This window comes from Leucopleurus acutus (assembly GCF_964270905.1).
Source record: "Leucopleurus acutus genome assembly, chromosome: 2".
Taxonomy (NCBI): domain Eukaryota; kingdom Metazoa; phylum Chordata; class Mammalia; order Artiodactyla; family Delphinidae; genus Leucopleurus; species Leucopleurus acutus.
Genome location: NC_139143.1, coordinates 2,431,288 through 2,447,500, shown reverse-complemented (window position 1 = coordinate 2,447,500; position 16,213 = coordinate 2,431,288). Strand labels below are relative to the sequence as shown.

General features: G+C 50.5%; 1 protein-coding gene across 2 annotated transcripts in view; it reads right to left on the bottom strand.

Moving 5' to 3' along the window:
• Positions 1–15,813, bottom strand: part of DDX59 (DEAD-box helicase 59) — a 21,793-nt gene extending 5,980 nt beyond the window's left edge. For both annotated transcript variants that reach the window (XM_082832775.1, XM_082832776.1), the window contains exons 1-6: positions 15,685–15,813; positions 13,724–14,544; positions 12,481–12,648; positions 9,509–9,598; positions 1,974–2,225; positions 371–523 (exon numbers count right to left, since the gene is read on the bottom strand). In XM_082832775.1, coding sequence (XP_082688901.1) covers positions 371–523; positions 1,974–2,225; positions 9,509–9,598; positions 12,481–12,648; positions 13,724–14,533 — 1,473 coding nt within the window. In that variant the 5' untranslated portion in view covers positions 14,534–14,544; positions 15,685–15,813. The remainder of the gene's footprint in view (positions 1–370; positions 524–1,973; positions 2,226–9,508; positions 9,599–12,480; positions 12,649–13,723; positions 14,545–15,684) is intronic.
• Positions 15,814–16,213: the final 400 nt, after the last annotated feature.

The window sequence follows — 16,213 nt, the reverse complement described above, 5'->3', positions numbered from 1 at the left end:
TGAGAGACATATGTAGCTTAAAGGCCTTCCAACCCCAACCCCCAATTTTTTCCAATAATTTACTCAGGCAAACCTTTTCCAAAGGTGAACTACTCTATGCCTCAGTCCAAAGTGGCCTGATTTCAGAAATGGCGGATTCTGAATGATTAATCTATTTAGTGGACAATCCCTAGGGGACAAGCTTATGGCTCCCAAAGCACAGAAGCCTGAGCGAGAGACACAATTAACTTCACACCGCTGCGTGCCTGAAGTTCTCAGGGTCATTAAAAAAAAGGTCTGCTTTAAAAAGCAGCAGATAATATGGTATCTCTTGAAAATGAGGCAAAACAGATTTACAGGAAAGAGAAGACAACAGAACGCAGGGTGTCACCTTCAGTATGTTTTTCCTTTCCGGCTGTGACTTTTCCGAGTGCACAGAGGTGCTTTTCAGACCTGTGATTTTCTGAACGGCCTCGCTCAACAGATCTGCTCCTAGTTTGCAGTCCACAAATACTAACACTGGAGGCTTAAAGAGTTTCTTATCCTGAAACATTAAAAACACATATTTAAAATATTGCTATAACATAATTTACAATGGGACGTTTTTCTGAGAGCTTTAGTATAAGCTAGTTATCAACAGGTTTACCAACACTGCTAAGAAGGAAAAAAGGCACATTCTGTTAAAATGAGTGTTTTCTTTAAAATATGCACAAACAGAAGGCAAACAGTATACGTCCTTCACGCTTCTGCATCACCTCATGAAAACTGCAGAAATGATTTTTTTTTTTTTTTTTTTTTTTTGGCGGTACGCGGCCTCTCACTGTTGTGGCCTCTCCCGTTGCGGAGCACAGGCTCTGGACGCGCAGGCTCAGCGGCCATGGCTCACAGGCCCAGCCGCTCCGCGGCATGTGGGATCCTCCCGGACCGGGGCACGAACCCGTGTCCCCTGCATTGGCAGGCGGACTCTCAACCACTGCGCCACCAGGGAAGCCCTGATTTTAAGTGCAATTTAAAGTTTCCAAAATTGTTCGTAAGTCAAAATAAACCACACTTAACTTAATACTGTATTTTTAACAACTACGCTTGTACATACCACCCACTTAACAAATTTCTGCTTAAACCAGTTACTGTTAAAAAAATTCTATTTCTCAAGAACAGAACAGCCAAGAAAGAACTTGTCTTTACCTTATATTTAAAACGACTAAAAATTTTTGAAACAAAAAAAATATTCTTTGGGAATAACCTTGATATTTAAATATCTTTCTATAATAATGCGAAAAAAACCAACCTCGCGTCTATACTGCATGTTTTCACAAATAAAAATTTACTTGAACCCTAAAGAATTCCGAAGTAAGCAAAGCAATTTATTATTAAACATCTACAGCAGGTTCCCCTGAAGCTGCATCTAAAAAGCACTCTCTCAAGAACTGTGCCGACGGCTTCTCTGGTGGCCCAGTGGTTAAGAATTCTCCTGCCAAGGCAGGGGACACGGGTTCGAGCCCTGGTCCGGGAAGATCCCACATGCCGCGGAGCAACTAAACCCATGCGCCACAACTACTGAGCCTGCGCTCTAAAGCCTGCGAGCCACAACTACTGAGCCTCTGTGCCACAACTACTGAAGCCCGCTCACCTAGAGTCCGTGCTCCAACAAGAGAAGCCACTGCAATGAGACACTTGTGCACCGCGACAAAGAGTAGCCCCCGCTCGCCACAACTAGAGAAAGCTTGCGCACAGCAATGAAGACCCAACACAGCCAAAAATAAATAAATAAAATAATAAATAAATTTATTAAAAAAAAAAAAAAAGAACTGTGGAGACTTCCCTGGCGGTCCAGTGGTTAGGATTCCATGCTTTCACTGCGGAAGGCCCGGGTTCAATCCCTGTTCGGGGAACTAAGATCCCACAAGCCATGTGGCCAAAAAAAGCAAGAAACAAAAAACTGTGAAAAATGCAAGTGCAATCTACAAAGCAGGGCTGACCGCTTTACCACTCACATTCAAGATTTCAAACAGTTTCTTCTTTTTGGCTGGTTCTTCCACCCATAACACAATCTGGCGCACGTTGGAGCAGGGCAGGTTCTTCTCCCCAGTGATGATTCTCACGGGGTCGCGCAGAAGCTGGCTTGCGAGCTGCTCTATGCTGGCTGGAATCGTGGCCGAAGCCAAAAGGGTCTGACAGTCACGAGGCACATTTTCCAAAACGTCAAGCACTTGCTGTTGAAAGCCCATCTTTAACATGGTATCAGCCTAAACAAAATCATTGTAAAGTTAGTCCTACACGAAAACCCAGGGCCACCCCAGAAAAAAACCGGATACAATTAAGAACGTAAAAAACTTAAAACTCTTTACACGGAAAAATACACCACAATGTCAAAAGCCAAAGGATTAACTGGGAAAAAAATATATTTATATAAAACTACATATTGTGTAACTACGTTTATAATGATATACAAAGATTTTTGTTATGGCATTAGTAATAGTGGCCAAAACCCCCCCACCGTATACAGCCTAAATATCCAACAGGAGGAGACTTGGTAAGTAAATTATGGTAGACCTATACCATACAACACGGTGCTAGCATGAAAAATGACCAGAGAGCTCTTTATCCCTGCTAGGAGGAAAGAAGCAAAATAGAGAACACTATGTATAACAGACCATTTGTGTATATACTCAGGAAAGTTAACTGCTAACTCTGGAGAGAAGACCTGTGAGCTGGGGGGGGGGGGCAGTTTTATTCTTCATTTTATAGCTTTTCGCAAAGTTTGATCTTTTTTTTTGGCCACACCGTGCAGCATGTGGGATCCCAGTTCCCCAACCAGGGACTGAACCTGCACTCCCTGCATCAGAAGCACAGAGTTTTAACCACTGGACCGCCAGGGAAGTTCTTGAATTTTTTTTTTTTTTACCATGAACATATATTTATAATAAAATATGATTTTAAATTAACAAAAAAAATTTAATTTGGGGGTTTTCACTTCTGTATATACCTCTGCATTGCTGGTTTCTAAAAACAATGAGGGACTTCCCTGGTGGTCCAGTGGTTAAGAATCCGCCTTCCAACACAGGGAACGAGGTTTCAATCCCTGGTCTGGGAACTAAGATCCCAAATGCCGTGGGGGCCCGCGTGCCGCAACTACTGAGCCCGTGAGCCGCAACTACAGAGCCCACGTGTTCTGGAGCCCGCACACCACAAATACAGAGCCCACACGCTCTGGAGCCTGTGTGCCACAACTAGAGAGAAGCCTGTGCGCTACAACGAAAGATCCCGCGTGCCGCAACTAAGACCCAACACAGCCAAAAATAAATAAACGTTAAAAAAAAATAAAAACAGGGGCTTCCCTGGTGGCGCAGTGGTTGAGAGTCCGCCTGCCGATGCAGGGGACATGGGTTCGTGCCCCGGTCCGGGAAGATCTCACATGCCGTGGAGCGGCTGGGCCTGTGAGCTGTGGCCGCTGAGCCTGCGCGTCCGGAGCCTGTGCTCCACAACGGGAGAGGCCACGGCAGTGAGAGGCCCGCGTACCACAAAAAAAAAAAATAAAGAAAAAAAATAAGAAAAGTTAAGGCTATCTTGATTTTCAAATATAATCTGGGTGTCTATAATTTTGGAAAATAAGACATTGAATTGTTTTAGTGTCCACTAATGTGCTGTCAGTTAGACTGAAGCTTGATCACTTGTTTTAATATTATTCACTCTATGACATTTAAAAAATATGAAATTATCATGATGGTCTGGGTTTGATCCTGGCTCTACCTATGACCTCAAGCAAGTTAATGAACAGCTTTAAGCCTTAGTTTTTCCCTTTATAAATGGAAATGATAATAGTAACTACCTCCTGGGGCTGTGATGAGGATTAAAGAGATAAAGTATATAAAGTACCAGCAAGGTCCTTCTCAGTGTTTCAACTAACTAGCAGACAGAGAGAACACACACCCACAGTGTGTCTGCAAACATCCCCACGTGCCTCAGTAATCCCACTAAGCCCCATTCATCTCAGTAGATGGCCTTGCTTCTCCTGGTTCAGAAAAAATAAGACCATGAGAAATAAATTCCTTCAGTTTCTCTTCTCACCCAAACTTCCTGGAAGAGTCCTCCAGCCCTGCGGTCTCTCTCCCCCGCCTCCCCGCTCACCTCCCGCCCCTCACCGGCTCCTTCAGGTCTTCAATCACTCCCCAGGTGCCACATTCAACAGCCATTTTTAAGTCTTTGTCTAACTCTTTTTAAGATGCAATTATTATTTTATTTAAAGAGTATACTGCTTTCTTTTTTAAAAAAGTATTTATTTATTTATTTATTTATGGCTGTGTTGGGTCTTCGTTTCTGTGCCAGGGCTTTCTCTAGTTGTGGCAAGCAGGGGCCACTCTTCATCGCGATGCGCGGGCCTCTCACTATGGCGGCCTCTCGTTGCGGAGCACAGGCTCCAGATGCGCAGGCTCAGTAGTTGTGGCTCATGGGCCTAGTTGCTCCGCGGCATGTGGGAACTTCCCAGACCAGGGCTCGAACCCGTGTCCCCTGCATTGGCAGGCAGATTCTCAACCACTGTGCCACCAGGGAAGCCCTATTATTATTTTTAAATACTAGAAGTAATAACGTGCTCACTGTAGAAAACTTGGTAAACAAAACGAAGTAGAGAAAACCAAACTCGCCCATCATCCCACTATCCAGACACCAGCACTGCCTCACTTACTATCCATGTCCTAACTGTGTCTGGAAACCCTCCCCCCGCTCCCTACAGCCACCACCCTGGCTCAAGCCCTCCCCCCTCCCTCCTGGGAACCAGCTTTCTTGCTCAAAGGCTATTCTCCACGTGGAGAATATGAGTCTGAGTATAATACACTCAGGCTTAAAATCCTTTAAAGTTTCCCAGTGTCTACAGAATAATGTCTGAATTCTCAAGGCCAGGAGAAAATGAAAAAGAAATACAATGACTATGATTATTTATGGTTATTTCAATGGGAATATGGGTGTTTTTCCTCCTGTTTCTAACTTCTCTTTAATGTACGTGGATTACTCACAGAATACAGTTGTTATTCAAACTGCAGAATCGGCCATGAAGAGCATTTTTTAAAACCACAAAATAGGACAGAATAAAACATATGAGAATAGAGAAATCACATGTCACAAGGGTAAGTATTGTTTCATGAAAGTTCTGTTTCATTTACATACACACACACACCCCTACCTAAACAATATTCAGGACTGGTTCCCATCTAAACTGTACTTTTTGAAAGCCATTATCAATCAGACCTTGGGAAAATCTTACCCTTTCTACACCTCAGTTTCCATTTATAAACCTATTTCCTACCTACCTTAGAGGGATGTTAACAGATTAAAATGTGGGGGAACATGTACTTTAAAAAACCTCTTAGAATTAAAAGCACTACTTAAATTTAAGGTGATTCAAATAGTAGAGCCACTCACAATGAACACAAGGCTACTCTGAAAATCTCAGAGTCCCCGGGGGGAGACGGCACTTGGATACAGAGTAAGCATTAATAAGGTAAGAGGTGAACGTAGGTGTCCCCTAATTAAACAGCAAACCTGGCCTAATTTTCTGGGGACTGTTCTTGGTGTCACCTGCGTTTCTTCACTGCTCGTGTGTCCTTAATCCCAGACAATCTGACTTCCATCTCTGCCACCAAAACTTCACTCCTGAGGGTCCCCAGGCTAAACATTCACTCCGCTCAGCAAACCTTAACTCGTAGCCAACGGTGGCTGACAGTCCCCATTCGATGGGCACTTACTGGACGCTGGGCACCTTTCAAGGGAGCATGGTGGGAGGTGGGCACCATCGCGACCCCGCTTTACAGATGTGGAAACTGAGGCACATGACACAGTGCCCTACAATGTGGTGGCGCTGGGGTGTGGACTGGGGACCACTGGCTACAAACCTACGTCATGAACACCAAGCTCAATGCTGTGTGCTCGACGGTGAGGACACGGATGGAGACCCTACCTTTCCAGAATTGATGGTCCAGAAGAGAAACTTACTATGTTCGTATCCTTGAAACATGATACAGTTAAATGACAGCACGGCACATCCTGACCAGCACTCCCTCAAGCCCTGGTCTTCCCTCCCTCCCTGGCTCTCCTTTTTCAGACAATTTCTGTACGTCAGTGGGCTACGTCCCAGGCTCCCTCCGTCTCAACCCACACTCTCTCTCCAGGAAGCTCAACAAGTTCCAGGGCTCTGAGCACCACAGACACGTCAAAGACGCCCCAAACCTCACTCGGGGCCATAACCACCTCCCTGGACTCAAGCGGTGGAGACTCACTGCCCACTCCGTGGCCCCTGCTGGACCTCAAGGCCCCTGGAATTTAACATGTTCAAAACAGACCGTCTCTCCCACTACCAGACCCAGTCCTGCTCCAGCAGCATCTCAGGAGACGGCACCGTCCGGCACCTCTGTTTCGTCTCTCATCATCACCCCACCTCCGATCCATCAGCAGCCCCGCAGACTCCGCTGACGTCCGTGCGGACCCCTGACTCCCGCCTCAGCCGACCAGAACCCGCTCACCTCAGGCAATGCGACAGATGCCCGAGGACGTGTCACAGGTGCTCCTCCTTGGCCCAAGCCTCCCGAGACCTCCCATCACTCCAGGAGGGCGCCCGCCCGGCCCGGTCTCCCCCTCGCCCCTCCTGCAAGCCCGTCTCCCTCCCCGGACCTGCCCCACTCGCCACTTGTCCTCACCTGTCCCCCTGTGGCTGGTGGCCCTTTTCCCGCTCGGAGTCCTTCCTCCAGACGGATCTCCGCGTGGCAGCTGCAGCTCTTCAGCCCCCCAGAGGCCCCTCCCACCTGAGGGGCCCCCTCTCCTCGGGCGCCTCTGTCCCGTCACCTTGTGTACACGCCTGCGTCACAGCTCACCTCGCTTTCCATCACATCCTCAACCAAGAACAAAGGCTAGCACGGGAAAAGCCCTAATGGATTTGATAGATAGATAAGCATTCACTATTCTCAGCACTGTACGTCAGCAGGTAGTACGGTCCGCATGCCCCAAGCCTCCCTAAAGGGAAGCAGTGCCAACATTCCCGGACTCCACCCCAGACCCACGGAACCAGAGCATCCAAGCCGAGCTCTGGTTCTCCATCTCAGCCACCGGGGAAACGGCAAACAGTGCGCCTGGTCGCGGGGTGGAGCAGGGAACACACTGCAGAAGGACGGTCTGCGCACGGGTCCCCGGAGCAGAGACGAGGGGGCCTGAGGTCTGCAGGGCGGCTCCAGAGGGAAGGTTCTGAGTCACGGACACGGAACGAAGGAAGAGCAGGCGGAGGGGGTGGGAGAGAATCCTCGGGACACGGGGGACGCGGAGGGCGGCAGCAGATTTTCCTAATCTTGAAGGACTGTCAGACTTCCGGCCTGACCATTCCTGTGTCCGGCCCCTTCCCCCGCCCCCGAACAGTGGCCCCTCTCCCCAGGGACATCATTTGTTCCCGGTTCCCTCTGGGCTCTCAGACCACGTCTCTGTTCACTGACTTGTCTTCAGCTGCAGAAGGCAGAGCCTCAGCCCACTGCTCGTCTCTCTCAACTTCCTCCTTAGAGAAGCCAGCACGTCCCACGGACTCTCACGCATGGGTCTGGTACCTGCCCCTTCATCCAGCACCCACGTGAGATTCCACATCTCCAAAACCAACTCGAGTGTGTCTACCAGGCCCCAGCCCGTTCCCGTGGGCCCTAAATCAAGGCACATCCCACCCACCTTCGTCCTCCCGCGTGTCCGGTCATCACACGACCCGTAAGTGATTCACTGTGACCCTCAGGTGACCCCGACGCCTGCCTCCAGTCCGTCCCCGACCCTCCCCCCTCTTCTGGGCCGATGGCTGGCTTTCTTCTTCCTCCTCTAACTCCCCCGCATGGGCAGCAGACCTCGTAAACCACCACTTCCCACGTGGCACACCCACCCGTCTCTCCCGCCGGCCCCGCACACGTGCACTGCCCGACCCGACAGAGTCTGCTCGCCTTAGTCTCTTCACCTGGGACACTGGATGCATCCTCTCATCTTCTAAATCCTTTTCCCTCTTCCGAGGCCCAGGTCAAGTCCCGTGACCTCTGAGAAGCCAACGCGCCGACCCTCTCATTTCTCCTCCTGAACCCTGAGCACACACACGGTCCTACTGACAGCTTGCATCGGGGGAGGGCAAACCTCGGCTCTCGGGACGAATTCAGACCTTCGCCTGCTCTTGTAAACAGGGCACCTTGTAGGCTTGGAGGGTGTTTACAGCTTCTTTGTGACGCCACCCATCTCACCCAGGGCTCGTCCCCTGCACCCAAAGAGCACCTCTGTGCTGACTTCAGTTTCAGTATGTGACCGATTATGCTGTTGACCGGCTCCTCTCCCCTGACCACACAGGAGCCACGTTCCCAGTCACCGAGGAGCTGGGCATCGGTGCACTTCTGCCGGACAGCACTCCTCGGGCACCATCACCTTGAGTGCAGCCCTGGGGTGCCCTGGACACCTTGTTAATGTAAGAAAACGAAAATGCTCTGAAGAGAGGGGGGCATGAATGAATTCCCTACAAGGGTCATCCTCTGGCTCATGAGACGGGGAGGGGAAACCTAAGGACATGGGCTTATCCACAGGGTAAACCCGGCCACACGTTCAGGGTGGCAGTAAGGACGAGAACCCAATGCAACACATCAGGTCCCCCAAAGGCCGGGCCAGGAAAACGCTGACTCAGCAGCACTTTCTAAAGGACTGGATATTATTTTACATTTATACAGGACTTTTCAGTGCGAGACGTTTTCACAACCACTACTCTTCCTTGCCACGACTCTGGAAAATGAAATGACTTGCCCAAGGTCTCACAGCAGGCGCAGTACAGGCTCAAACCCCCGTCTTCTGGGTCTTGGCTGTGTTGTGGCCAAGGCTGTCCCGAGGCTACTCCCTGGTGCCACAGACGCAGGCCAGGTTGCTGTCACTGGTCGGCACTGATCACTGCTGGGTAAGCCCAAGCCTCTGCCCCGTCGCAGCCAGCGGGACGAGCATGCAGGCAGGACAGCCGTGCCCCCCACCCTGTCCCGTTGGTACGTGCTGGATTACCATCAAATAATAACACATTCACTTCTTATTAAGCAAGCCCAAAGTATAAAAATGCCTATTTGCTATATGCAACACAGAAAACACAACCACAGACACCTGTGTCCACATAGAAAAAAGTAAAGAACCTCCTCCAACTAAGCATCATCAGCTACTTCCAAAATTCCCACTGAGTGATTGGCCACTGATTTCTTTCTTTTTTCTGTAGACAAATGACACTCAGCATGTTTAAAAAAACGTAACACTTGAGAATACAGTATGCCTGTTAAGTTTACATTTTCAATCAATTAGGACAAGACAGTGGTGGTTTAATTTCAGTTTAGCTGCAGTGCTACACAAGAACCAGCTTAAGAACCACTATTGCCAGTTAAAAAAAAATCCCTGAATTGTTTTCCTTTGGGAAAGAAAATGCCTGAAAACATACAATGCAATTACATAACTATAATGCGCTTTTCACAGATTATATAAAACTCTGTTTTTAAACACCACTACTTACTTCATCCACTACTACAATTTTTATACCGCCAAGTTCTACAGCGCTCTGCTTTATTATATCCAGAAGTCGCCCAGGAGTTGCTATGATAACCTGAACGAAAGAGAAAAGGCAAATTAGAAAGTTTGATCGCATTCATTCACTCACGTATTCCTTCATTCTACACTTACTGAGTGGCCAATGCATGCCAGACTCTGGTGTAAGTACTCGGAACTCGATGATGAGTAAGTCAGACTTGGTCTCTGCTCTTGTGAAAGTCACGACACTAAGGAAGAAACAGAGCCAACACGTGCTCACGAGAATCACGACAGGGTGTTATCAATGGAGGAATGTACTCAGTGCTGCTAAAACACAAGCCAACACCCACGGGAGTAGTGGGAGTGAGCACGACCGGCAGGTCCAGGGAGAGGGAAGGGCATCGTGACCGGTGAGCTCGGAGGCGGGGAGGCTGGCGTGGGTGGAGGGGGGAGAAGGCGGCTGAAGCCTGAGAACCTGGCAGGGCCCACGCTGGGAGGGCCTTACGAGCACGCTCACCGCTATCTGGCTCCGTGAACAAGTGCAAACCCCTTGCCCTCTCTGGGCCTGCTATTTCACTTTTAAATTATGAGGCTGGGTACAATGAACTCTAAGGTCACTCAAGGGTCTTAACAGTTTTATCATATATTAGCTGAAGTTGTGGTTAAAAGTAGGGGCTTAGTGAAACTTCAGCAGGAATCGTGGCTCCAGCATTTAATAATGGTGTGAGTCTCTGTTCTCCCGTCGTAAGATGGAAATGCTGAAAACTATCGTGGGGATTATATGAGACAGTGTCGGGATAACTCTGGTGGAGTTACAAATGACCTCCTATATTCAGCTGTACCCACTTTTCCAGTCCACACCCGCACAGTGGTAACATCGCCGCGGACGATAAACGGTCTGTATCCCCAGAACACAGGGTTTGGCGTGGGTACTTCAGACATCCACAGATATCAAGTCAATTTTAATTACTTTGACTTGAGTTCACTCCTTCTCTTCCGTTTTCCCCTCTGATGGTTTGGAAGTTATCAACTTTTTTCATTCTTTGAGTGCTTCGCCTTGAATGTCAACAAATCTATAACTTAATATAAAGTTAACCGGCACTTTTAGCTTGTTCTTGAAAGGTCCAGGGCGCTGCTTTACGGCGATCGCATCTCGCCTGCCCTTACACACTGTGGGATGGTATTAAACCACATTATTTTGAAACCACGGCTTGCTCCTGGTCACTGTTCGCTTGGCCTGTGTTTGTTTAGCTTCACCCACACGCTTACTGCCAACTTTGCACCAGCTTATTTCCACCCCCCACCTTCCTCTCTGGAATCTTCTTTATCTGCAGAAGGGTTTCCTCCAGAAGTTCCTTTAGATGGTCCACCGGCAATACACTCTCTTGGTTTTGTTTATCTGAGTAGGTCTTCGTCTTGTCCTTACTCTTGAAATATAGCTCTGCCGAGCACACAGACGCTTCAGCTGCTTTTCCTCCCAGAGGGTAGGTGTCTGTGAGTCCTGGCCCGGGCGGCAGGGGGTGCGGCAGCCGGGCGAGGAGGGGTGAGGCCGTGTAGGGCAGAGTCCAGGGAGGAAGGCATCGCTGTGACGGAGGGACATTGGTGACATGCCGGGGGATGGGGCAGATAAATAACTACATAAAGGATAAGGGATGGCAGGTTTCTCATCGTCAGAGTTACCAACGTGGAAACAGAAAACGTAAAAGGAACCTTGTGATGAATGAGAACTGGAAATATCAACATGAACTCATGGTCTCGGATAGGCTGAGGTCCCAGAAGCAATGACAGTCCAACAGCAAGGAGCCCAGGCAGAGCCCAGGTCTCGGTTTCTGAAGACTATTCTCCACACCAAAGGAGCCAGGGCTCCGTGGAGAGAGTTCCAGGGCCAAGGCCAGGAAAGAACGAGGTAAGTACGGAACATCTTCTTTAGATGGAAAGTAAGAAAGTAGTCAAAGAATGACAAGGATATGATAAAAGGACACAGAAACCGACTGGAAGGTGCTTCCACTGGTCAAAGAGATTATACCCCTGTAAAAAAAACAGGGAACCATGAGTCCGTACTGATACAAAAAAGTAAGTAAGTGGAAAGTTTGGGGAAGCTCAATAAATTTACAACCGAAAGTACTCCCCTTAAAATACTTATTCAACACAAAGGGTACAAACAAACTCTACAGTTTTAACTTGACAGATAAAAGCACCAGTCAAAGGACAAACTGAAACTGTGTGCCACCTAGAAGGACATAATGGAAAGGAAAGCGTCTCTTCTGTGATGTCCTGTTAAAGAACTAAATTCAAGAGCCACAACTTGAATCTCATCAGTTCAGGGCTGTTCTTCCAAGTGAGCGGCTTATAATCCTTAAAAAGTGCCAAGATCCTGAGAAAAAAGGAAAGATCGGTTCCAAACTGAAGACACTGAGAGAGACATGACGGCTACAAGCAACGGAAGACTCTGAACTTGACGGAAAAAAGCTGATGGGACAACTAGCAAAACCTGAGTGGGGTCGGAAGCCATGACACCAATGTTAATGCATCCCAACAGACCAGCGTGACCTTCCTGGGTCTATAACTGGACTGTGGTGATGAAGGACAATGTCCTTGTTTGTAGGAATCCCGCTCTAAAGTGTATCAGCCACGATCCTGAGGTAAGGCCCACCTTTCGGAGATTCATCTTCTCAGCCGTGAAAGAGGGGGTACGCCACCCCACCTCCCAGAGCAAACGCAATGATTAAAGGTGGTAATGGCTGTGAGAACATCCAACAGCGTTGGGAAAACAAAAGGCACCTCCCTAACCTGTGCTCCTGGCCTTCCCCACAGAAAACGAACTTTAAAATTAAGGCTCACGCGGCAAGACTTTAAAGGCCACCTAAAATCACACTCTGAAGTTCCTCAGGGGGCGAAAACCCTTAGCTCCTGCATTGCTTAGGTCCTCTGCAAAGGCGTTCGGTCCAGGGAGCCCACCTGAACGCGCTGGCGCAAGCGATGGAGCTGCGGGGGGGCGGGCAGGCCCCCCACCAGGAGCGCGGTCCTCATGCGGGGCAGGCCGCTCATCAGTTCCTTGGCCTGGTGCTCTATCTGGATGGCCAGCTCCCGCGTGGGCGTGAGGATGAGCGCGGATGGCATCTTGCTCTGCAAAGATGTGAAACACACCAGTAGTGAGCTCTGCTGCTGTGGACGCAAGCCTCAAGGCAGCCCCAGGAGCCCTTTTCTTTGAAAGTGGTCCCATCAGCCCACCGGCCTTCTGCTCAACTGCAGAATTCTCCTCCAAAACCAGCATAAATTGCACCCATTTCTCACATAACACAGACAGACAATGAAAGACCCCACCATCAGGACCAGGGAGAGGCGTCTGCCTCAATCACGGCGGGAAAACTGAAGCTTGGCTTCCCATCGACTGGCCTGTGCGACCTCCAGCCAGCCTCCTCGGAAGAGAAACCTGCTGGCTGCCCTGAAGATCTGGGTGAAGCCTGGCATCCTACCCTCGACTTCCCCTCGGCGCTCTTGTAGATTCACTTCTTTCTTTGTCAGGAGACCTTACTTATACAAACATTCTATTTTGGTCTTCCGGTGAGTTTCGTCTATATTTTGAAAATCTAGTCTTTTATTGTTTTCTCACATTATCTTCTACTACGCTTTAGCGTTCCAAAATTTCCTCTATCTCTTCTCCCTTCGCCTACATTTCTCACTCCTTTCCCCCCTTGCCATCCTCCAAACCTCACAAACTCCCTAGTACTTGGCAAATAATTACTCAAAAAGTCTGTTAAACTAATTATGTGCAGGAGTGCTTATAAACCAACGAGTAAGGCAAGGTGGTATCATTTTAAGATGAAACGCAGGTCACGCTTAGCGGTATATTTTGAAACTCTACAATAGTGTTCTGACTTTGGTATCAGGTTTTTCAAAACACAAAATCGAAGCAGGCTAGATTGACACAAAAGTCACAGCTCACCTGGTCAGCAGGATTTTCGCCCCAAACCCAAAGCCTGTTCCTTGAATAGAAAATGTGTTAAAAAGACAACACTTTGTAAGGAAAGCAATTTTTTAGACCTTCAATGAAGAGACTGGTTCAATATAATAAAATTTAGTTCCAGTGACTAAAGATCGAAGTACTTGGTTTCAGTTTGCAATTTTAACGTAGTTGAGGATGACGCTTGGTAAACACCTTGACTGTTCTTGAGGCTCATACAGGTGAGCTCTACCTTACCTGAAACAGAGCTCGCATGATGACAGGAAGCAGGAAGGCGGCCGTCTTCCCAGAGCCAGTGTCCGCGCTGGCCAGCACGTCTCGGCCCAGAAGCCCCAGGGGGACCATCTGCATCTGGATGGGGGTGGGGATCTCATAGCCCGAGGTCTTCAGGTTGAGGTTTAAGGCCTCAGGGAAGCCACAATGCTCAAAGTCAATGATGGGCCTGGGGACGCCTGGCCCTTGAACCACGATTCCCAGCTGCCGTCTGAGGTTTTCAATCTGGTCCTCCCGAAGGTTCGAGATGAAGGCGTGCTCGGTGTAGACATACGAAGCAGGATGTGGAGCCGCTGGCTCAGAACCCGCTTTCTGTGGACCGCCCGGAGCTAACAGCGCCTCTGCTCCGCGCACCTGCAGAAGGTGTTTTGCTTTACACTCCAGGCTACACACGTCTTCATCCGTCTCATTGCAGATGTACTCTCCGTAGCGCCCGCATACCACGCACACCGGCTCCCCGGGCTCGGCCTGGCGCTGCGTTTTGGAGAAGGACTTCACCGGCTCTTCGAGGAGATCGCTGTCCTGCGCCCGTTGCCCGGGTCCCGCCAGACCCCCCTCAGGCACCTGGCTGGCAGGCCCGGGGAGAGGGCACGGCTGGGCACCGTGATGCGCCGCTAGTGCAGCTTCTTTCGTACCCGAGGCATCATCGGCTGGACCATCCCCGCCCGCACCCAGCTGGGGGTCTTCTGCTTCTGGTTTGACTTTCTTGGCTGCACAACTTCTACCATCATCGTCAGCATTCCGCCTGACTTTCAGGGATCTTGGAACGAACATCCTTCAATATTCTGTGGAAGAAATTATACACTGAGATTTATTTTACCCTCAATAAAGTCACAGATAAAGAACCCTAAGTTCATCATGTCCCCAGGTTTTGCTTCAAAAGAACAAAGAAGGCGATGCTCCCATCAAGCTTCCCTTCCGCCCCCGCCCGAGTCCGCCGGGTGAGGACAGTTCTGTCTGCATACACTGCACACGGCTTCACACCACTGACCTCCGTCTGTGGACTGACTTGCACTTTGACATACCAGACATCACAGAAATTCTGGGGTAAACCCTTCTGTTACACGTTCACAAACGAAAACACAAAAAGAAAAAGGTCTACTTCACAACTGGAGTCTTTAAAACGAAGCCACAAGATCACTAGTAATACGTGTGCAGCAGTTACTAGGTTCCAAGGTCAGAGCTGAGCGCGAAGTACACACGCGTGTTCTCTTACGTGGGGTCAGTTCTCACGGGGGACTCAGCACCTGGAGGCTGAGGGACTTGAAGCTCACACCTTCTCAGCGTGTGCAAGCCTCCAACCATAGCGCTTCCCATTTACAACCAAACAGGTTTTTGCAAAATGACAGCGTTTGGTAAACAGGCTTTAACCTAATTTGGGGGCTGCCAAATATGCTAAGAAACATTTTTCTCAAAACAAAAATTCTTAGGATACATTGCCAGATTCCATTTTTCCAGAAAAATTCCAACTAAATTACAAGTGAAGGTCTAGGGTCACCACCTCAAGTCCCCGAAAAGGTCAAGGTGGTGGGGGTGGGGGGCGGCTGCACTCGAGAGGGAGGAGCTCGAAACGCAGGTCCCCGCGACGGAACAGAGGTGGAGCTGGCTGGGCTGCAGACGCGTTGCTCCTGTTCGCGCCAACGCCCCTCCCCTCCCCCTGGGCGTCGTCCCTCCCCCCGACGTCAACCCCCTCGTGCGTCGCCCGCTCCACCGCGGCTCCGCACGCAGAGGCGCGTGACGTCACGGCGCTGCCATGGCCCGGGCGGAGCGCGCTGGGCACGAGGCCGGAGGTGGGGCGGTGACAGGGAGTGGGGGAGGGGACTGCGCAGGGGCCCGTCCCGCCGCCGCGGCTCGGCGCCCGGGTCCCGCACGAGAGGAGTAGGACGGGAGGCAGGCCCGAGCCGTGGGGCCGGGGGCACGCTCACCCGCGCGGACTGCGGCCGCGTCCGCTCCCTCTCGGGTGCAGCTCCCCCTTGAGGCGCTGGGCCGGGCTTCCGGCCGATGAGCCCGGCCACGCGGCCACCCTGCCGCTGGGGAACCGTGCGGAGCGCAGATTCCACTTTTCCGGCTTTTGGGATGCGCCGCTGCGCGCGCGGAAGGCGGGGCCCGACGGAGAGGCCGGAAGGGAGGGGGCGGGGACGGGCAGTTCCGCGCGTTTTCCACGCCCCTTTCCCGGCTTCCGGCTGGTTGTAAATCCCGGAGACTGGTTGGAGCGGGCGGGTTCCGTGGGGAGGGGCGGATGTGGGGATCCTCCTGGAAAAATTCGCGTAATCTAGTGGGCGGGGCTGGAGGAAAAGAGTCACGGCGCCGGGAAAGGGGCGGGGACGGGGGTGGGAGGGGCGGGGACGGGGGTGGGAGGGGCGGGGTCGGCAAGCTTGGAGGCGGGGGTGGGAGGGGTGTTGCGGGCAGTGGGTGAGGCCCCGTGGGCCTCGAACCCTGATCTGCTTCTAGCCG